Source organism: Acanthopagrus latus, chromosome 6, assembly GCF_904848185.1.
Source record: "Acanthopagrus latus isolate v.2019 chromosome 6, fAcaLat1.1, whole genome shotgun sequence".
In the NCBI taxonomy this organism is placed as follows: Eukaryota; Metazoa; Chordata; class Actinopteri; order Spariformes; family Sparidae; genus Acanthopagrus; species Acanthopagrus latus.
Window position 1 is genome coordinate 5,434,929 of NC_051044.1, and position 22,261 is coordinate 5,457,189.

General features: G+C 42.2%; 1 protein-coding gene across 3 annotated transcripts; it reads left to right on the forward strand.

Annotated features, from left to right (window-relative positions):
* The first annotated feature begins 3,940 nt into the window (after positions 1–3,940).
* On the forward strand, positions 3,941–21,504 carry si:dkeyp-87e7.4 (uncharacterized protein LOC557283 homolog). Of its 3 annotated transcripts, XM_037101521.1 has the most exons (3): positions 3,941–4,958; positions 8,597–8,681; positions 19,173–21,504. In XM_037101521.1, the coding sequence occupies exon 3, from the start codon at positions 19,183–19,185 to the stop codon at positions 20,245–20,247; it is 1,065 nt and encodes a 354-aa protein (XP_036957416.1). In that variant the 5' UTR covers positions 3,941–4,958; positions 8,597–8,681; positions 19,173–19,182; the 3' UTR covers positions 20,248–21,504. The 3 variants fall into 3 exon arrangements, with proteins under 3 accessions (XP_036957416.1, XP_036957415.1, XP_036957418.1); XM_037101520.1 differs by lacking the exon at positions 8,597–8,681 and having other exon boundaries at positions 3,945–4,958; XM_037101523.1 differs by lacking the exons at positions 3,941–4,958; positions 8,597–8,681 and adding an exon at positions 4,969–5,279.
* The last annotated feature ends 757 nt before the right edge of the window (positions 21,505–22,261 follow it).

Sequence of the window (22,261 nt, forward strand, 5' to 3'; positions counted from 1 at the left end):
ATGGTTCGACTTCCTGTGAATAAAAGCAGGTTATGGTCGCCACAAAAACGATTAGAAATGTTTCCAGGCGTCCTTAGAAATATCCAGTGGTGTGACTTGAAAAGTGGTAATTCACGTGTAATTCATGGCAGAGTTACAACAAGATTGGAAAACTACTGTCTCTCACCAGTGACTCATCTCTGAAATAAAGTCCACTGCTGCAGCACAAAGGAAGGGGGCAAGACTTCCCTTCTCAGTGGCAGATGTACCTCGTTTGTGCATTCAACCATCAAATATCATAGTGAAAATGAGACCTTGTAGGAACCAGTCTTTACATGAATGGTGTCATTTTTCTTCAGCCATGATTCGGTGCAATCAGTAGTTACTTCAGAATAAGTAAAAGCAAAACAGTTGACTATTACCATTTAAATGTGAGGACGATTATAATGTAGTTTATTCAACAGTGCCTTTCTTCAGTTGCAGTGCTGTGTAAGCCATGTTCAGACCTGCAAACATAAACAGTAGAGGTGCAATACGCTGTAATTTATGCTGAATATAGCTTTAACACCCTGGTATAGTAACATTCAAATGCCCCTTTTACACAGCCTGTTGCACCTTTATTTCACTCCATTAAAACGGTTAAACATTGAATGGAGTGGGGAACATCATTGTTTCACCTTTAAGCTGCCAGCGGAGGTAATAAAAAAGCTGAATTAATGTCTTTGTAAAAAAAAAGAAATGGGCTGGTCTAAACTTTGCCACGTCCCTATTTTAATTTCTTAGTTCGACCCGGCTCCTCTTGACACCGTTGAGCTTTCCAACTTTTACTTGTCATTAAAAAGTAATAGCAACCACATTTCTCAGTTATTGGTCTCAGTCGCTAGACACACTCCACTGAACAGAAAACAGAGCTTGTTACCTGATATCAGTGTGTCTGAATTCACTTCTAACTTTAAATAAAATTATTAAATATAAACACTCCAAAATATTTCCCATAGGACACACTCCGTTTGGTGGGCTATTCAAGCTGCCATCAAAACACTTGTTTTCCTTTAGTATGTCACACATACTGCTCTCTTAGCTGTGTGTCCAGTTTGTCTAGCAGTTTTTTTAACTTGAAGATTTTTTAAATTTTTCAGTGCAAGGCGCAGTGTCAATCAATTGTGTATGCAGTCCTCCTTCCACAGGTGCGCACCACTGCTAAGCCCTCAACACGCTTCACCAAGGTGTTTTTGAAGCGACTGCACCTGTAGGAACATGCCTCAGTGTGATCGAGACATCGCGGCACCACCATCTTGAGTTACACACTGGGGCAGAAACGTTCCGGAGCTCCTGGTTGAGTATAAAAAAGCAAAACCAGCATAATGACGGGTCGCATTTACAGCCATATTGTGGGATCTCCGTGACCTGGAGGAGTTGAGAACGGCTCATAAATGTCCACAAGAAAGGGATACAACCTGGTGACAACTAACTCATTTTGATTTCCTCAGGTAACAAACATAATAGTGATTTCACTGATATTATGTAACTTGAAAAAGAAATTGGAGAAAAGGGCTACATTTAATAAGCTGCTGGGATTAGCCAGAAAAACAAGACCAATGCTTCCATTCAGAAGATCAAATGCCAGGCGGTTCAGATTGAATGATACATCCTTGACTTTGAAGACTTACCAAATGGCAAATCAAAGCAAACAAGCTGCACAGAATCAGGCAATTACCAGTTTCACATAAAAATGTATCTACTGAGAAGCTCTTTATCCCATTATTTTATTACCAGAGGCTCTGTGACAGCTGTTTCTCTAACCTGAGTGAGGCGATGTCTTAACGCAGCACTATTGTTAGTACAAAAAAATCCAAACTGCAATTAACAAACGTCCAGAAATGAATTGTCCATAAAATCAGGTAATCAAAACTCTGGCAACAAAACAGAAATCCACAAGTGTAACAGCAACACAGAACTCATCAACAAAATCCTTCTTGTTTTTGCTGCCATTTGGCCTCTGATTACATTTCAGTCCACATCTTAACAAAACCCAGAGGTTACATTTTTGCAGTATGGACTAAAGTCTTTGTGAATACATCCTTATTTCTATATCCCATCTATATTGTGTGGCTTGGGCCTGATCCAAACCTTTAGAAACACAAGTAAAAAAGCCAGCGGTAAAACAAAACAAACTTTAATAACAGATTCAAGTGTGTTTGTTGGTCTTGGGGAGTATGATTGCATTTGTGAAGAAAAAAAAGTGTTATAAAGCCATTTGTGGCTCCAGAAGATGGTGCATCTAATCTGAAATATCGCCTCCAGTGATGTCACTAAATTGCATTATGGGTAATATAGGTACCAGGTTTTTGAAAAGCAGTCCACTGATCTAAAATTGCATCCTGTAACACAGCTGGACTCATTATGGACAGTTATCAAAACTGAGACAAGAAAACCAGAGATTTTATATCCCACACATTCTTCTTCCTTCTCAGAATCTGGCAACTCCAATACCCACAATGCAACTTTGCCACGGAGCGACATTAGGGGAGGCAATTCATCAGATTACATCCAGCTTCCTCTGGCGCGACGAAAGGCACACTTGGATGCCCTTTCAGATCCAGCAAAGTTCTTCCTCGTGTGGGTGCCACTGCGACACCCCCACAGTCACACCGTCATCAGCTCAGCGTGAAAAATTCAGACCCATTTTCATTTGAATGGAATCACTTTGCTGACACAACAGGGGTTCTGACAGAAAGACTCCGGTGTCAGCTTTTGCAGCAACACAATGTGACGTTATTTGGCAAGAAGTTGTATTTGCCAATTACAAACATATGAGCAAACTTATGAATGTATTTCATAAGATTTCTTGAAATAGACTGGTCTCAACGTGCACCCAGCCTTGCAGACCCTTGGATTGGTAGCAGTGGTGCCATTTTGGGTCACAACGAAAACAAACTGCAATGTCCAAAATAATGAAAATAGATAGAAGAGGCTGCCTCAACATTTCAAAATATTCAAGTATCTGAACACGTGCAACCATGTAAGACGCTCATCTACAACACATTGAATCTCTGTAAGTGACAAGAAGTCGGGTGGAAACATATGCACAGTGTCCTCAAAAGAAAAGGAAATGTAAGTAGTGAATATTATAATTGGGCTATTGGGTGATTGGCTAGCACTAGCATTTTCCTGGAAAGCTAGCATGTCACCGGTACAGTAGCTTGTGAGTTAGAACAGCAAGTATTCTCTCATAAACAGCAGACAGTCTGATTGTCAGAGCTGGAAAAGCAGAGGTGGGACGAATAAAGTCAACACTGGCACCATTCCATACCATTTAGCTTGTCAGTGAACAATGCCAGTAGGTGTGCCTGAACAATGCCAGAGCCCTGAAACCAGCTCACATAACCGCAACAACACAACACCAGCATATGCTCCAATGATTTTGCGGGCAGTTGCCAAAAGTGGGAGGTGAAAAATTCCTTTCTCCTCTCAAAGAGTGTTCACCTATTTCCTGAAAAAACACCCGGGTACCATTTCTAATTTGGCTGCGCCTGATTTATCTATGGCTCCTGGGATTGGTTGACATGAACACCTGACTCTATTAGCTTCGTAAGTGGTCAACGGGTGATTTTTTTAAAAGTGTGAAAAAAATAACCTTTTAGGAGTAAACATACCTCGTTAGCTGCAGGCTGGGCATATAGTGGTCAAACACTGGAATGTGCTTTCTGTTGCAGTGTTGGAGGAATGGAAAACAAGAACCCTTCACCCAGTTAATATAGTTATATAGTAAATAGTTCATCACTCTTCATTATATTTGATCACACTGGAGTTTTACAACAGAGGAAGGATAGTTCAGATTTCAACAATAGACTTTATTGTCTAAAATATCATCAGTACACTGAAACTTGAAACTGAATTTGATAATTATGTTTAATTAACAAAGCATTTTTCTCTCGACCGGTGATATATTGGTCGGGCTCTAATCAATAATACTTGATATTATACAAGCACAGTTCTTGTTCATCCATGTATTATATGACATTCATTAACTACATCATAAAAGATAAAAGGGCTCTTATTCACCCCCCCAGTCTTTAGGGTTTCACTACTTCCTTCCCGCTCCCTGAATGGCGCATGGGTAAGACAACAAGGAAATAACAATATACATTTTTAAAAAATAAATAAATAAAATAATGAAAAGAAATAGTCAGTAATTGGTCACAAAGCTTCCGGTGCCACCTATTTCATGAGAAACAAACATTGCTGTGCTACATTTTGGTCAGGGGAGCTTTAAATAGTGAGGTAATTTACCACTGATCTTAAAAATAATGAATCATTCTAAAAATTTTTATCAGTGTTTAAGTTTAGTTTCTAAATGTTTGTTTCAGCAACATCACTAGCACAAGCTCCACCCAGTGGTGGTGGTTTCTGACAATTTATGTTAATGTTTAGATTTTTTTATGTTTAAAAACATTTATGCTCAATCAAACTGCTCTGTTATCCCACTGCAACTACAGTAATAACGCTGGTAGCTACACCAGTGTGTGAGCCAGATCCCCTCAGGTCACCGGGTTGGTTTGTTGGTTGTTGATGTTCAGACTTTCACTCACAAACACGAAAATAGACATAAGCCCCGCCCAGTCGTGACGCCACATCGTACTTTCTAGGTTTGGACAGCAGGTGATTAGGTCCCAGCTAACGGCTGAGTTATGAAATAACACACACATTAACATTCTTGCTGGATTTTTCGTGGATTTGTCTCAGTTTTTTTCAAATTTTCTTGGCTAAACCTAAGATTATTTTTTCAGTCACTTGTGCCCCATCCCCACCCCCACCCCTCGGCGGGGTTAACAGAGCCCGCCCCCTCTCCTCTCTCTCCGGCAGCCTCCGCCTCTCCTTCACTGGTCTGTCATCCACACCGCCGTTGTTGCAGCCATTTTACCGTGGAGCGTCGGCACAGCGGCGACCGGAGGATGCCGAAACAGCACCGTTAAAAGGTAATTCTGCCTTTTTGTGGAGCGCTTTTCTCCGTGTCGCTATCCTTCACGCTTCCGACTCCCTAAATCCGTCCTACGATGTGTGGCGAGCTGATGGCCAGGCCGGCCGGAGGGTTGCTGGAGGGAGCCCTCCACAACTAGCTGCTCAGACAAGAGGAAAGATTGCTGGGAGAGAGTGTGTTTGGCGGCCAAGGCTTGTCGCTGGCAGTTCACAAGTCTGTGTTAAAAATGGCGACGTCTTTCAGCAAACCACGTAAAGTTGTAAACCAGCGTCTGTGGGGCGAGTAGATGGATATGTGTGGAGCTACAGTTAAAAGTGAGGTTGGTAACAGTGTCTACAAATACAACTGATCAGTGTGTTCGTGAGGGGGGCGCTCGAGAGCTCAACGGACAGAACGACGTAGGATTGCGCACGTTATGTAGCTTTGCCCTACATTAGCCTCGCTAGCTAGGTTTTTTTTTTTTTTTTTTCCTTTTTAAACCATGTTTTGAAGTATGGTGACACCTTTTTTTTTTTTTTAGGGTTTTGTTCTTTGTTCTTATCAATCGCACAAACATAAATGTGTACGTTTTGTTAACGGGTAAACTTGGGAATGGCGTTGTCGACGGTACAATCACACCAGCGTGTGAATAGTGAAATCGAAGCGAAAGTCGTGCCAATTTTCCACGCAAGTTTCAACCTACTTTGACATTCTGCGAAGTTTTACAAGTAGCAAATTGGCTTTAGCCGTGCTGACATTTTGTGGGGAGAAACGGCAACAATACACCGCAATCACATGGCGGCCATTTTTTTCTGACATTGCGCGCGCAGTGGGAAGCTCATCTTGGGTACTCCTGTGCTCCAGGTTGAAAGACCCATGAACATATGAATCTGACCATTTGTTGTATCGTCACCACTTCCTCTTTGATCTGCAACTGAAAGGCAAGAGGGAGAGTGATGACATTCAAGGTCAAACACCAAACTTGATAACCCAATAGTTGCCAATAGACAGCACCTAACATAGGCATTCAAACCCTTCCTAGCTAACTAGCCTCTTAGCTACATCTGAAACATCAACACACATCTTTGACACACTTGTTAAATGATCTCATCGATAACATCCAGCCACTAAATGTGGCGTTACATCTCCCCTTCCCATCGACCCTTTTCACGGTAGACATTTTGACTTCATACAGCTGCAAAAGCACAGGTGGGACTCCTAACAGTAATGATGGCTGCATTCCATTCTAGGTGAGCTCATTCCAGGGCTCTGGTTTTGTGCTTGCTCACTCACTGACATGATTTACTCGGCCACTTAACAGAATGGGGTCATCCTTAACGTTACTGGTCACACTTCTGTTTTGTCTGCTGTTAATCTGGTCGATTGCATTCTCATCACAACACTGCTGTTTGTGGGATCATCTACTCCATCAAATGGTTGCCAGGTTTGTCATAGCTAGCATTGCTAACACCAATTAACATTAATGTAGCTTATGCTAACATTGTCAACTATGTACTTAATGCTAGTTAGCTAAGCTAACAGCATAATGTCCTTTTAGCTAGTCTTGCATTTGTACCATGGTGCTGATAGCTAGCAGTATAGTATACCGGACATCTTCAATGTTGGAAAAAACAAACCCAAACCCTGGAAAACCAGAAATTATGTGAACAGCAGTTGGCCACGACAGATGTACGATGTACAATAGAAAAAAGGAGTGGTTTAGGAAAATGGGTGTAGACTCCTCAAGGTCTCCTAAAGTATACAACCAGGAGCCCAGTCTGGTCGCTGGAGTGACATGAGTTTATTGAGGTTGCTGTCTGCTTTCTTGAGTGTTTTCTCTGACCATGATAGACTAAATTTTCAGTTAAATGTTGGAACAGGATCCAGGTTTACTGGCCCATTTTTGGTACTCCTTTGACCAAACAGGCAAATGGCCTCATTGTGAATATGGTCAATTGTGATGTTGTGCTAATAACAACAAGGACTTCCAGGTAGAAGTTGTTGTTGTTGTTGTTGTTATTGTTGGCACAGGCAGATCAATTACATTGAGGAGAAAATCTGGCAGACTTTTTTTTATTTCTGTTTGTCTTTTCGGCTGTAACTGTTAAGTGTAAAGCTAACATGTTGGTCCAACCTATGTGTCGGGGATCGACACTTTTTGTCTGCCTTGACGGCGGCGCACCAAAGATATAGCTGCTATAGCTATGAGTTGTTCAGAAACCTTATTTTTAGTAAACTCTGTGTACACAAACAATGTTCTCAATGTTCGTGTTCATGTGTAGAAACCCTGGTGATACTATGAGCAAAGTTTCCTGTTGTGTCTTAGTGTTTAAAAAATAGCGCTTTTGATGCTAGCGTAAGAGCGCCCGTAGCACTGCCGTTGAAAATTAGCTTGCCCAAAAACAAAACTACAGTAACTCTTAAAAGGGCCTCTTTCATTGTAATTATGCTGTTACACGAAGTTTTGACTCATATACATTCACAAATAAAGCCTAGGTTGCTTTTTGGCGAGAGTTTCACTTTAAACTGAAACTGTAGTTTTCTTGTGTCTTTTGGCCCAACAAGTCTTGTTATTAATGAAGGATATATGAAAACTACAGGTGTGCATGTTTAAATGGATTAAATGTAAATAGAGAGAACTTTATGAAAAAAGCTGTACACTGCAAGTTATTGCTAATTGTTAGATGTAAGCTAGTTTTCATTGAATGATATGATGGTCAATCCTGACAACAAAATGGCAGCGCAGTACAAAGAATATTGAGAGAAGCTTTGAGATGCATGACTTGGCATGTTACTTGTTGGCTCCTGTGTTACCGATTAATGGTTGACCAGTGACATTCACATATTGCTCTGCAATTCCCATTTCCTATTGCCATTGTAGCCTAAATATAGATATTGTCCATATTCAGAAATACGCAAATTTGAAACTGGTACAGTACTGTTTCAAAGGTCTGTGATTACCTTCCTGTGCTTTGTACTGATATACAACATCCAGGGTCCATCTCACTGATGTTCCTCTGAGGTCGATTGTCACTGTGAACCATGTTTTTCACTGGCATTTAAAGCAGCGCAGACAACATTTGGATTCAGCCTGAATTTTGCGGTTGGATTGGTTGCCCCTGGCTAATTTTAGAGTGTCTGCCAGATTGGTTGTCGTTTACCATGCAGTTTGACTGGGGCCACCTAATTAATCACTTGACCAGCTCTGACTCTCAGACAATCGGATGGATATCTGGCATTTAGGAATTTAGGGTCGGCTGTCTAGTGGTTTGAGCTGATTCATTTCTAAAATGTAGTGAGCCTCTTTTGATAAAATGAGAGTAGTGTCAGCCTGTCAAGCTGTAAAGTTTCTTCTCATGCAAAAATGTTATGAATACATTGAACTGTGTGATATAATGTAATGTAACCTGAGTGTGCCTGGCTAACTAGCTTCCTACCTACAGGTATTAGGTACCTTGTGTTACACCCAACGGAGAGCTTTTTAAAAAAATTAATTAATTAAGTAACGGTGTTATTTTGTTGGGTTATGAATTACACAAGAAAATTCCTGTGTAGGACTGGAATAACCACTTTGTTGGAACCATTCCTGAGTGGTGCTGTCAGAGTTTAGGCTAACATTCGCAGTGCTGTCCTGTCCTTTTTCTTTTTTCATTGCAGAGTTAAACAGCCATCATTACTTCAGAAATGGCATTTGACAATCTCAAGTTTCTCCACATCTCATGAAAAGAGTTTTCATGTAAAAGTGAGTCACACTGTTTGAAACTACTTTTGACTGTTTTTTAGCATGACTGAACTTGGTCTGATATTACATTTCTCCATATTACACTATATTATAATAATGGGACTAACTAGCTGCCCTGAAATTCATTTTAGTTGCATTGAAAGTTTGCCTACAAAGTGTGCTCTGGTTTGCCTCGCCTTTCTTTTTCTCTCCTCCAGTATGCGTCTGCTCTGTTGACTTTCCTTGTCAGCTTATGTTTTACCAACATGGCGATGAAGGTTCTCAGTCATCCAGGTCATGGTAATTCTAAGTGCTCTATTCATGGCAACTGGGTGTGTTTCATTTGGTTGAAGACGGTTCATCTCTCATCCAAGAGGTTTTTTCAGGTCCAACTAACTAGAGGGGAGTTTCAAGCTTTTAAACTCTGTGTGAGAGTGTCCTTACAGAGTCGCTAAGGACACAGAGATGCCGCATTATCTCCACAGCGGCAATTCACCAATACTCCACCATTGTTTGTTCATATAGAACCAAGCAGCTCCGGCGTAAAGCCGCACCAGTGTGTAATCCACACAGCGGTGCTGCTGATCCAGAAGAGGCATGACAGTACATGTCATGATGAAGATGTCTCTGTTTTTTTTCCAACGGGTTTCCCTCTGCGTCCTCCTGTTAATCTAAACATGTACCAGCTGACTGTTTATAATCATATGGATGCATTTATAATGTGTTGTGATTGAGATCCTGACCCACCATGCATCCTGGAATGTGACAAAGATGTGTTTTTTGTTTTTTTTCTGCTCTGAATTACATAATTACAAAATCACCATCAGTAAACAGGACCTTGTCTGACTCTGTCACTCGCGGTAAGGGATGCTGTTTTCTGGGGGAAAGTTCACTGAAGTCTTGGTCGGGAGGGCGGACTGTCGCAGTGATTCTTTTCAAAACAATAGTGGAAGGAGGCAAACACTTCATGAGTTAAAGTTTTTGTAGAGGACAGACGTGGTTTTTCAGGCAGAAATGTGAGGCAGAGTCAGTATGACAGACAAGATGACAGACTCTTCATGTATTACTGTGGTATTGTTTTCCTCATAAGTTGCCAAAGACACTACCATTACTACGTTACTGTTGTTTGGTCATGTAATGTTGCTTTGTAGGAATTTCTCTTCATTATGTTGAGTGAAGGATCAGTTCAGTTATCACAGTGTGAACACCATTAGATTGCCTCTGACCCATTGCCACATCTGAGACTTTGACACAGACGAGGATGCAGAGAATTGGTTCAGGATCCCCGCAATCAAATGACAGTACGTTTACATGCACAGTTAGTAGGATTACAGCCATAGTTCGACTATGCTACTGACCCAGACAACTGCAATTGTCTGAGTCTACATGCTGGTGAGAAAATCGAATTATTGGCTGAGGCATGTCATACCCCAGTACGATAGGTGGCGCTGTACCCATTTCAACTAGTGGTAATAGAGGCACCTCCGGCTGACCTCTTTACGTCACCAGCAACAACAAACTCTGCCTCGGCATTCGAGAAAGATGGCGTACGAAGAGCAAGACAAAGCTACATCTTTGTACATTTCGTATTTGGTGTACATGATAATTACACAAACTAGATTCCGATGGCGCTTTTGCTTGTGGTGATTTTAGAGGTAAGACGCCGCTGCTGCTGTCCTTCTATTTCCGGTTCATGGCCCTGGGAAAAAAATCTTGAGCCTGCGCGGAACGCAAAATCTGAATCAAATCTGATGGAACGTATACATGCAGGAGTAATGCAACTGTCAATGAAATTATCTAAGTGTTTTAATCTGACTATGAGAAAACTGATCTGGTCCAATGTTAATCAGACAGAGGTGCATGCATGCATCTTAAAAATCCGATCATAGTCAGACTAACCCAGTAATTCGGTTTTCTTGAGTGTCATGTAAACGCGTGAATGGGGTTATAGACCCAACCGGCCTTCATGTGGATTGTGAGGGCTTGGTGAGCCCAGGTGTGAACGGTTGTTAAGCTGTCTGGGTAGAGAACCCAGTACTGCATTGTAGGCTGGTGATGAGTAATGTCAAAGGCCACCTCCTCTGCTCAAAGACGGTCATTCCAGTTTGACATAGATGGATCCTTTTACTCCTCTTTCAAACCATCTGTCTTTCTCTGGTCAAGATATATACACTGTTGTGGTCAAAGGAATGACTTTTCTCCTTCAAATGTAAGTGGACAGCTGAGTCTTGACATGAGGAGTTGGCCCTCCTGTTTTGTGCCATTCATTTATGGAGAGGTTATTTTATGTGTGGAGAAATCTTGTTGTCATGTAGCCTATTGAAACTAACGTGTTACCAAGTTCGTGTTGGGTCCAAAAACATGCTTGCATGAAACAATAGCATAAGTAGCTTCATAATATCAGATGGTCTGCATGGAGGCAAGAAACGCTGTTGAAAATATGGAGGCCTTTTACCTAACATTCAAACTCAAGTGGCTCCAAGTGATGACAGTGACCTGAAACACATCTCCACAGAGCGTTTTCACTGTTTCTTGGCCAACATGCTGGGCACTGGAAACATTTTGCAGTTCACCTCCTTCAGGTTCCAGCAAGAGAATTTGGCTAATGGTGATCTGCACAGATCTGGCAACACAACACTTGGTAACATTGAGAAATATGAGGCCTGCTTGTCTGTTGACATAGACTCCACTGTAAGATAATGGATGTGTTTTGAAGCAAGCAGGAAAACGTCTGGCTGCTTCCCATGTGAATGACCTTGGTCGACATAGTGAAGAGAAGCAATCCACATATCTACACCAACACTCAGAAAGGCCTTCAGAAAGGCCCTCTGTTGTCACTCACTGTTGTCTACTCCACTGAGTAGTGCTGCATGCAAGAGAGGATTTTCATGTCTCAATACAATCAAATGCAAGTACAGAAACCCTTCCGGTCAGACTCTTGTCTCTCATCTGCACATTCACTTGTCTAAGATGACAAGAGTCTTTTTTTTTTTTACCTAAAGCCAGCTGTTGACTTGTCGAGGCAAACAGCAAACTGTTGGCTTAACCAGGGACAAAGTAGCAGGCCTTTATCATTATCTACCATGTTCGAGAGAAAAGAAGATAGTGAGGAGATCAGGCAGGAGGAAAGCAATGTCGACAGCTTGTAGGAAAAGGGCGCCATGTAAAGAATGAGTACCAAGCAACATCTCCAGATACTCCCCTGAGAACCAGACCAAAAATGTTATGTGCACCCCTTTTTTATAATGTCAAAGGAAGGGAGGTGATGACATCAACAGGGACCATAAGGGAATGTGACATGGATCAGGTTCCATGCAGATAAAACATAAGTCAAGTTACAATGATGTAATTGTACTGAGTAATTAAAAATGACATAATTGCGTCCAAAGTTCAGAAATCAGTTTTGGTTGAGAGTAACTTGAAAGGAGATAAGGTTACGCTTAAATGTGAGTGCTGTTTTGACACCAGTTCAAATGATTTTTTTTATGGCCAGCATTGGGGGGGGGGATGATGACGATGTAATGGTATTTTTTTTTTTTTTTTAAGACATCCAGTTAGTCTCAAATATCCAGTGTTGTGCTAGTGTTTTAAAGTTGGCAAATGATGTGACTGCATCTGTTATTCTTTTGGAATAACAATACAGGTGAGACGACAGTTTTTGTTTTTGTTGCAGTCTGAAACCTCACTACTCGATGTCACTGAATCTCAAACTGCTCCGCTAAGCGAGAAACTCACTTCTAACCTCATATTCCCCATCTTTCATACATTGACTTTAATCTAACTTTTAGATCGTGTCCAAACTAACTAGACCCTTTCCCACTTGTCTCACTCGTCATACTTGTTTATTTGCCTCTACATTCAAATTGAAGCCAGCAATCCATCTTAGCACCAACTTTTCTGTTAGCCTTAATTAGCTCAAAATATTAGCTTAAAATATTCCACAGCTGTCATACATTATTTGTGCTATTTAGTGTTTAAAACCAGCAATGCAGACTGGCATATTGCATTCACACTACAATTCATTTAGCAATTGCCTCTCTAGTTGCTGAGTTGTTTTACTACTTTAAAAAAGCTTGAGTTTTTATTGGCAGAATCTTAACTGGGAAACACCGAAACAAAACTCAACATGCTCACAGCAGCTGGAGTCTGTGCCCCTCAATTGGAATTTAGAAATGCCTTCTATGTGATCAGTGTAATGGAAGGCTGGCCATTTGGAGCACTGGGGGATTTCCGGTGAGTCGCTTCTCAAGCACAAAATTTACATATTTTTTAGTAACCCCAGCCACACGTCGACTGGTTCGGTCCACAGAATGTAACATCTGTGCTGGACCTAATACCAACTGTAGCCTCAAAGCCTGTATATGCTGGTCCTGTTGGCTTGGTACGCGTTCGCAAATAACAGTCTGACAAACAGCAAAGGCTATAAGATGGTTGGCAATAGTCAAAAAGAATCCCCCCTTTATATTTTAAAGAACAATTTTCACACATCACAAAGTTATTTTGAGCTTGTCCTGTCAGTCTGTGAAAGTGTAACATTTCCTAATGTTACCTAACATAATGTTTGTGGCACGTCCATTAGATGCAGTATAGAAATGGTAGTTCCTGTTTTTGATCGCAGCCATCTGTTTGTCTGATGACGATGAAGCTGCTGCTAAACACTGAAAGTAGCTGGAACTGCGGTTTATTATCAGCTCCTGGGGAGAGCCCAAATTTTGTGTCAGGTGCTCAGAGCAGGTGGAAATGGAAGGCAAAACCTATGACGGGTTGGATTAAAAAAAAAAGTGTAGCGGTGCTGCAGTGAGATGGGACTCTGTGTGCATAAACGTATATGCACGCATGTACTTGGTTATACTGTATGGGGCTGCAGTATGAATGATTTTAGTTTCCAGCAGTAACTTAGATTGGATCTAGCTTTTATACACATCATGCTTTGTATCTCGAGTTCCTGTTGTGATGCATCAAATGGAGCACTTCCTATTCACCAGTTAACTGACCAATCACGGGCATGTGAGACAACTCACTCTGATTAACTTCTCTGTAACCACTCAACTGCAGCTGCAGGCATTTCACTATTCACAACCTCCAAGAAAAAACAAACTGTATTTGCAGAAAAAAGAGAACTTCTTTTGCTCTCATTGCATTCTGTCCTCCAGATTGTGGTAATGTTATGGTTTAGGACGTCACGCTTGAGAAATGTGGTGTTAATTTGTTCAAATTATATCAGTGCAGTTTATGAGCTGTGTTGCTTTGCTAGTGTCTTCAAGATCTACCTAATACTAATATCAAGGACTGCTAGTTTTGGGTAAGCTCAAGCTGTCATTGCTCTGCCTCCACACCTGCAGTAGCTGCAGCCAGAGGTATTATGTTTTCAGGTTGTCCGTCTGTCACTTTTGTGTGAATGCAATATCTCAAGAATCTCTTGAGAGAATTTCTTCAAATGTGGCACAAATGTCCAGTTTAACTCAAGGATTAATTGATTAGATTTTGGTTGTCAAAGGTCACTGTGATGTTTTTGACCATAGTAAAAGAATGAATATGATAACCAGTGGGATATGAAAGTATCAAACATACACTGTATTGCCAAAAGTATTTGCTCACCCATCCAAATAAATGAAATCAGGTGTTCTAATCATTTCCATGGCCACAGGTGTATAAAAGCAAGCACCTGGGCATGCAGACTGTTTCTACAAACATATATCAAAGAATGGGTCACTCTCACGGGCCCAGTGAATTCCAGCATGGTGTTGTGACATGATGCCACCTGTGCAACAAGTCCAGTCGTGACATTTCCTCACTCCTAAATATTCCACAGTCAACTGTCAGTGGTATTATAAGAAAGTGGAAGCGACTGGGAACGACAGCAACTCAGCCGAGAAAGTGGTAGGCCACGTAAAATGATGGAGCGGGGTCAGCGGATGCTGAGGCGCATAGTGCGCAGAGGTTGCCAACTTTCTGCAAAGTCAATCGCTACAGACTTCCAAACTTCATGTGGCTTTTGATTAGCTCAGGAACAGTCCGTAGAGAGCTTCATGGAATGGGTTTCCATGGCAGAGCAGCTGCATCCAAACATACATCAGCAAGTGCAACGCAAAGCATCGGATGCAGTGGTGTAAAGCAGGCTGCCACTGGACTCTAGAGCAGACGCGTTCTCTGGAGTGATGAATCGTGCTTCTCCATCTGATGGACGAGTCCAGATTTGGCGGTTGCCAGGGGAACGGTACTTGTCTGACTGCATTGTGCCAAGTGTAAAGTTTGGTGGAGGCTGGATTACGGTGTGGGGTTGTGACTCAGGAGCTGGGCTTGGCCCCTTAGTTCCAATGAAAGGAACTCTGAATGCCTCAGCATACCAAGAGATGTTGGACAATTCCATGCTCCCAACTTTGTGGGAACAGTTTGGGGATGGCCCCTTCTTGGTCCAACATGACTGTGCACCAGTGCATGAAGCAGCTCCATAAAGACGTGGATGAGAGAGTTTGGTGCAGATGAACTTGACTGGCCTGCACAGAGTCCTGACCTCAACCTGATGGAGCACCTTTGGGATGAATTGGTGCGGAGACTGAGAGCCATGCCTTCCTATCCAGCATCAGTGTGTGACCTCACAAATGCACTTTTCTGGAGGAATGGTCAGAAATTCCCATAAACACACTCCTAAACCTTGTGGAATTCCTCTCCAGAAGAGTTGAAGCTGTTACAGCTGCAAAGGGTGGACCAACGTCATATTAAACCCAATGGATTAAGAATGGGATGTCACTTAGGGTCATATGCGAGTCAAGGCAGGTGAGCGAATACTTTTGGCAATGTTGTGTATATGAACTGACTGAATTAGATGAATGAGAGGTATACACTTCACATTATCATCATAGAATAGGACACATTATTTGTTGTCTAAGCTAGTGTGTGATGCAGCGGTTTACGCGTGTGAACCATAAGTTATTGTAAACGAACATTATGATTGTTTGTATGTAGGAAGATTATGTTTCAGATCTTATTCCCATTTTAACCTAGTTGTTTTTCCGCTGGGGAAATAGGTGTCAATGACCACAACATCAGACCTATTTGAATTACAAAAAATCAGTTCTGAGTGATGATGCGGAGGTCTTGAAACAGGCTAGTATTTCACGAAAGGCGATACAGGATGGGAAGGCATGTCCAGAAAGATGGCATGGATAAAAAACACACTGACTAAATGAATAGTATTGAATATAAATAATGATTAATTGGAAATTAGTCCATGCAGTTTGGCGTTGTACTGTCAATCAGGAACCCCACCACAAACTGGCTTTCACCCTTACAGCCCATCCCCCCTCCATTCATCCCTCCATCACTGCCTGCCAAGTGAGGAGACTGCTAACGTAGAGCCTTGTGAGCGTACTACAGTCACGATGAGTCCTGGGAAGTGGCACCACAGATCTTTGCCTGGATTCACATCCTCTATTTTTCCCTTTCCCTTTCTCTTCCTTTTTTTTTTTTGTCACCTCCTTTTCCGTCTCCTTTCTCTTCTTCCATGTCTGACCTTCATTTCTCTCCCTCTTCTTCCTCTTTACCCTTTTGTATTCGTTCCTCATTTCACCTTTGACTCACTATGAAAAATATATGCCAATCATTTTTTGAATTATTTCAGGGGAAAGGATCTGTGCCCCATGAGCAAAATATGGTATTGAGAACATGAAGAGAGAAAAACATCAAATGAAACTTAATTATTTATAGGACTCTTCATTTTTTTTTTTTTTTTTTAAAAAGCTTAAACAACAACAAAAGCTTGGCTTCAGTCTCAGAAATGTAAAATAGACATTTGTTGCAATTTTTAGAAATTCTAGGAAAACGTGTTATAAACATTGTTGATCAGGACAAGAAAAACAAACCTTTAAGTTCAATCCAAATGTTGGCATGCAAACTGTAAGGATGTTAACAGTCTCACGTTAGCATGATAACTCAACAGCCGGCTCAACCAGACGCGCTGCACTGACACTGGATCTGTCTCAAGTCTCCTGTATTTAACCAGGAAATATTAAGCGGAGTATCATGTAGCAGACGCTCTCAGCTGTAGCCTTGGCGTCACTGGGCTCATGATGATTTTCTTCAGCAACTGTTTCAAGTCAGAACAAACCTCAAGACTGATTCAAGTGTAACCTTATCAAACAGGTGAGAGAGCCGAGTCTGAGAGGCCAACGTACACGGCATCAACCCTTGATTTAGGGCTGCACCCGACATTTATGTTCATCTCGGATGGATTTGTTCATATTTATTGATGCATGTATTGAAAAATGAATCTGAAGTCAACAAAAGGTACCAAAAAAGTGAAAACTGTCCACCTGATGTCTTTAAACGTCGTAGCCCAAAAAGCCGTAGGGATTCGGTTTACGATGATATAAACTGAGGAAAAGAATAAATGATCAAAATGCCTGTTGATTACTGATTTTCTGTGGGTTGCCTATGGAGCCAACCTCAGGACATGGACATACCTTCCACTTTTGCCCCACAGGTGGTAAGGATCTAGTCATGGCAATAGCATTGGTTGTACATGGCTGCTGTTGACATACTGTTTGATTTCTCGTAACTCCTTTAGACATTGATATGAAGAGAAACAGTATTTCCCATGCAACTCAAAGAAGGATAAGATACTTTGGGCCAGCTAGCCTGAATGTTTTGCGGCCTGCATGCAAGGAAATACCTCAGGTGGTGGTAGTCTGTATTCATCATCGTCAAAAAGGGAAACCGAAACATTCGGGGACGAAATGCAAATGGTGACGTGTTAGAGTATTCTTTTCTCTTCTTTTTTTTACACCACTCTCGTTGAAATAGCCACCTCTAATTGAGAACATGTCTGATTTAAAAAGTTATAAATGGCATTGGAGAAGAGGCAGAGGTGAAAATTAAGGAGAAACTGCACTAGATGGCTGAAATTATGGATAATACAGCGACCGTCTCAGTGGGAGTTCCCTTTTTTGCGATTCTCTTTGGATGAATTGATTAGCTTTGTTGAACAACCAACTGGTGTGATTGACCAGTGGTGTGGAATACACCGGAGAGACCGGGGCCAAAGACGCCCACTGATGGCTCGTATACTGTGGCTTTGCACTTGCTTTCGATTTGATGCAACTGTGTTTGACCATTCGTCACTCTCTTCAACGAGAGGAACTGTCGACCATCGTACACCTGAAAGATGAGTTTGATCTTTTCGGCGTGTCCTTTCATGTGTCATGTATAAAGATGATGAATGACATGTTTGAAGGTTTCCTCCCCCAGAGGCTCCTTGAACTTCCAGGTAATTTTTTTTTTTTTTTCCCGTATTTTTTTTCTATTTGTAAGAGGATCTCAGGGCGTTGTTCCTCCTGTCCCGATGGTCTTGGTTGCCATGGTAGCCAACAAGGCTTACATGAAGGCTGTAAAGGTGTGAAACCGTTGCTGAACTGAGAGAAGGTCACAGTTGCTTCCACTCGTCAGCTCAAAGTAACGAGCCAGCTGGGGTTGCCCTCGGTGGATGTGCAGCTTTACTGTTTCCTTACAATTACGTTGTTACTGTCTGCTGGTCTGGCTATGTAAGGTGTCTGATTACAACACAGCTGACAGTAAACTGGCTTCTCCCCTGAGCATTAATCAAGCTCGTAAAAATCTCCAGCCTGCGGCTGCTCACATTCGTGTTCACTTTTTATATTCAGGTGACTCTTATCTCTGACATCTTGCAGTGAGCTCAGCTGGAGAACGAGCTTCAGTTTCTGGATTTAATGAGAAGTAGAAAGGTCAGAGTTCAGAAGGTCGCAGCACCCAGAACCAGCAGAAATGATTGTGATGGTGGAGAGATGTCTCTTTTCATCTTTTTGTTCTGTTTGTTTCATGCACATCAGTGTTTTATGAAACACTATCCAGCTGGGTTACAGAATTAGAATAGTTTGTTTAAAGATACGAAACGCATCTGGATTCTGGTTGCTTTTTTGTTTCCCAATTATGTAAAAATATAATGTTAAACATGCAACTGCTGTAAATTTAACTGCACAAATCAGTGAAACTCCCTCCTTTCTGTAATGGCAGTATCTCCGATGGCAATCAAGGATAAACATCCATAAATCTGCAAAGAAATCATTTTTAAAAGCACTCCTGAGACGCTCCGGTGGCCTCGGGGTTAATGCACTGACTGAGGACTTTTCTCTCATCGGGTATCTTTGTCTCTTTCTCATTTCTTGTCAATTTTCATTATCTTGTAGGACAACAACCCCCCCACCCACCCACCCAAAAAAAAAAAAAAAAAAATCAAAACACAAAAAAGGAAAAATAAGAGAAGTCATTTGACACATCAGAACAACTCGATCTTTTGTCTGGACCACCACCCACGTGTCACCTCTAGTTCTTTTAAAGATCAGTCATAGCAAAGCAAATGGGGACAAAGAAAAAGTGACGCAGTACGAGGTTGCAAAATACCAAGTGTGGGTAAAAGGGGCTGAATTAAGATAAAACCTAAAACCACTGGTCTTTGTAATTCTGTTTAACAGAATGGTTTTTGTGTTTTCCTGGCAGGAATAAAAACATGGCTGACGCGGCACGAGGTCCCGTGATTGGCCGCCCATTGGCATTTGCCAATGAAGAGCGGAGGGCGGTTCACTCCTGGTCCCGGATCTCGTCAGCGGGGCACAACGTCCTCCTGGATGCTCTGAAGATCCTCAGCCCGATGTCCCACGACCTGTCGAGCTGCGAGGACCTGGTCAACTTCCTGCAGGACCTGAGCGAAGAGGGACACAAGCCCACTGTGCTGCGCAGCAAGGATGTTTACAACTACCGATCCTGCACCACCCAACCCATGACTGAAGACATGCTGAGGCCACCCAACAGGAATGTCAGACCCACTGCCAAGAGGAGGGGGAAGAAGCCCCTGACTAAGAAGAGGGAGGTGCACCCGTCCTGGAACACCTCTGAGAAGAGCAGTCCAAGGATTCAAGGCGTCCGCCCTCCGGAGCTAATGGACCATCACGCCCTCATCTGCAGCAGGACACCTGGTCGAACTGTAGAGATGTCACAGGTGCTGCAGTTGCGGCCGTGCCTCAAACTGACCAGCATTAAAGGCCTGTCTGGCTACCACACTGCCAGACTCCAGATCCAAACTTCCTGGGACTCGTCCTCGGAGGCGCCCTCTGTTGCCATTTCACAGCAACAGCACCCTCCAATGCTTTCAGGAATACCTTTGCAGCCTTCTCAGAACGGTGGTGGGGCGCCCACCAAAGCTGTTGCCTTGTTCAGCCAGAAGAGCCTGTCTTGTCCCCTCCGATTGGACGGTGCCCTAATCGGAGATTCTGCTCCAGTCTTTTATGCTAACGGCAGGGCGTTCCCAGAGACTCACACAGAGCTGACCAGTAACGGTTGGAGGGGCAACGGCCTCCACCGGGACGGTCGGGGCCCCAAGGAACTGACACGGCAGAGAAATGGCTGGAAGGACAAGAACAGTTTGAGATCGAAAGTGATCAAGGTGGATGACTCTCGCTCGGTGGCTGAGGCCCGCAGAAAAGCTCAGAAGATCCTCCAGGTTAACCTGTCCCCAGTGATTGAAATCCAACCTCTCAACCATGTGCTGAGAGACTTCAGATACCAGAATAAGTGACTATTTCACCCACAACAACCACACACGTTGTTTTGTTTAGCAGATGTTAGTGTTTTACATCCATTAGCCTCTACCTGACTGAGCCCCAGTGTTCATAGCAGACGTCTTACATGAGTTTTTGTGATCTCTGCTGAGTGTTTGGAGGGAGAATCTGTGGAGGTTCTGGTTCCTGACAGAGGCGCTCGGGACTGAAGGCATTTGAAGTTGAAGGCGATGCTTTTCCCAGCAGGCTGGGAGATGATTATCGACCAAAAATGCTGGTACATTTTCACTGTCGACATTAGTTTACTATTCTCAGTACTTCAACCAACCATCATTCTGCTTTGGGTTGACTGGCTGCTAGCCGATGTTGCTGATGAGTTTTTGGTCGCAGCATCCACTGTGACTGTTATGTCAAAGGTGAATTTTCTGCCCTTCAATAGGGCACTGGGTGTGACTCACAATTGTTCTAAGAGTACTTATAAGTCATTTGAAGTATAGCGGCAATTTTGTTTTAAGTATTGTTTCATTTACTGCCCGGATGAACTGGTGGACGGGGGGGGGCAGGTTTCCAAAGTCTTCTGTCGAGCAGATGTGTTGGTTGGTTTCACCAAAACAAAACTAAACAAAAGGAGGGATAACGAAATGTTTTCAGTTTGTCTTCCTTTTTGTAATTTGTTGCGTCTTCACTGGAAATCAGGAAGGCTCCTAAGTTTTCTCACATTTTTCTCATCATTAAAAATGGTCTCAGAATCCCGTTTTTTACAAATTTATACCTGTCATTTCAGAATTTATTCTCTGAATTGTGACTTTTTTTCCCTCAGATTCTTCCATTCCATGACATGGCTCTGGTCCAGTTCCATAAGTTGAAGATGTTTTACACCAGATACAAAAAGACCAAGATGTGAGCTCAGGTTTGGAAACAGCCAGCAGCTTCGAGTCAGATGCTGTTCAGGATTAATTTGTGCAGTACGCTTCTGTACTACACAGGCAGCCAACTGTCAAGTTGCCGTACAGTGTAAGACATTTGTTTGGCTGATTTTAAAAACTTTGATGACGTTTCCTAACTTGAGCTCCAGGCCTGTTTTGTTCAATTTAAAAAAAAAAAAAAAAAAAAATGCAGCATAAGCAGGTTTCATCAGAACTCACCAGTGCTCTGTTCTCCTCAGTTGATGGCGAGACTTTTTGTTTTGTTTTGTTTCTGGAATTTCTCAGCTGTGATCAAACTGTTCCTCACCTTAAAATAAAAATAAAATGCACTTTGGGAGCGTGACAGTGCTTCATTGTCGCATTGTAATATTCTTATTTCCTGTGACATGTGGAAAATATTTGAAGCTCTCTCTAAACTCTCTTTGCAACGTTGGTGCTGAATGAAATGACAGGCACAAGAATGTTCTTCTACTCCAGATTTGGTTTTTTGCGTTCAGGAGCATTTACTCCCTGTGAGTTGTTCTGTGAGGGACTCTTGGCACTGCTGCCCCTGCAGGTTGGGATGAGCATGCAAACCGCCTTGTGTGCTTTCCAAAGGGTTCCTTCTGTGAGGAGGAAACACCTGAATCCATTTTCACGTCATCACCTGTGAGAAACCCGCGTGTACCCCCCCTGAAAATTTAATTTGAAAAAAGACAAACACATTATGAAGCGCTACCCACAAAACAAAACTAAAAGTTTTAACTCACAGTTCACTTACTAGCAGAGTTTTAAACAATCGTTAAAAAAAAAAAAAAAAAAGCATTCAAGGAAACATATTATGCTACTTTCCAGGTTCATGATTCTATTTTGGGTCACTAGAATACGTTTACATGCTCTGTTAAAGAAACAGCTATACTTCATATAACATGCAAGCCAAAGCTAGCTGAGCTTGTGCTGCATTACAGACACAAATAGCGACAAGAAAAAAAAAACATTGCTGGAATCAAAGCTATTAGTTTCTATTCAGTTGGCTTCAAATGACAATTAACGTTCGTACAGTTTTTCTTGACTGTCTCTCAGTATTACAACACTTGATTCGACAGGTTGAGCTACAAAATAAACG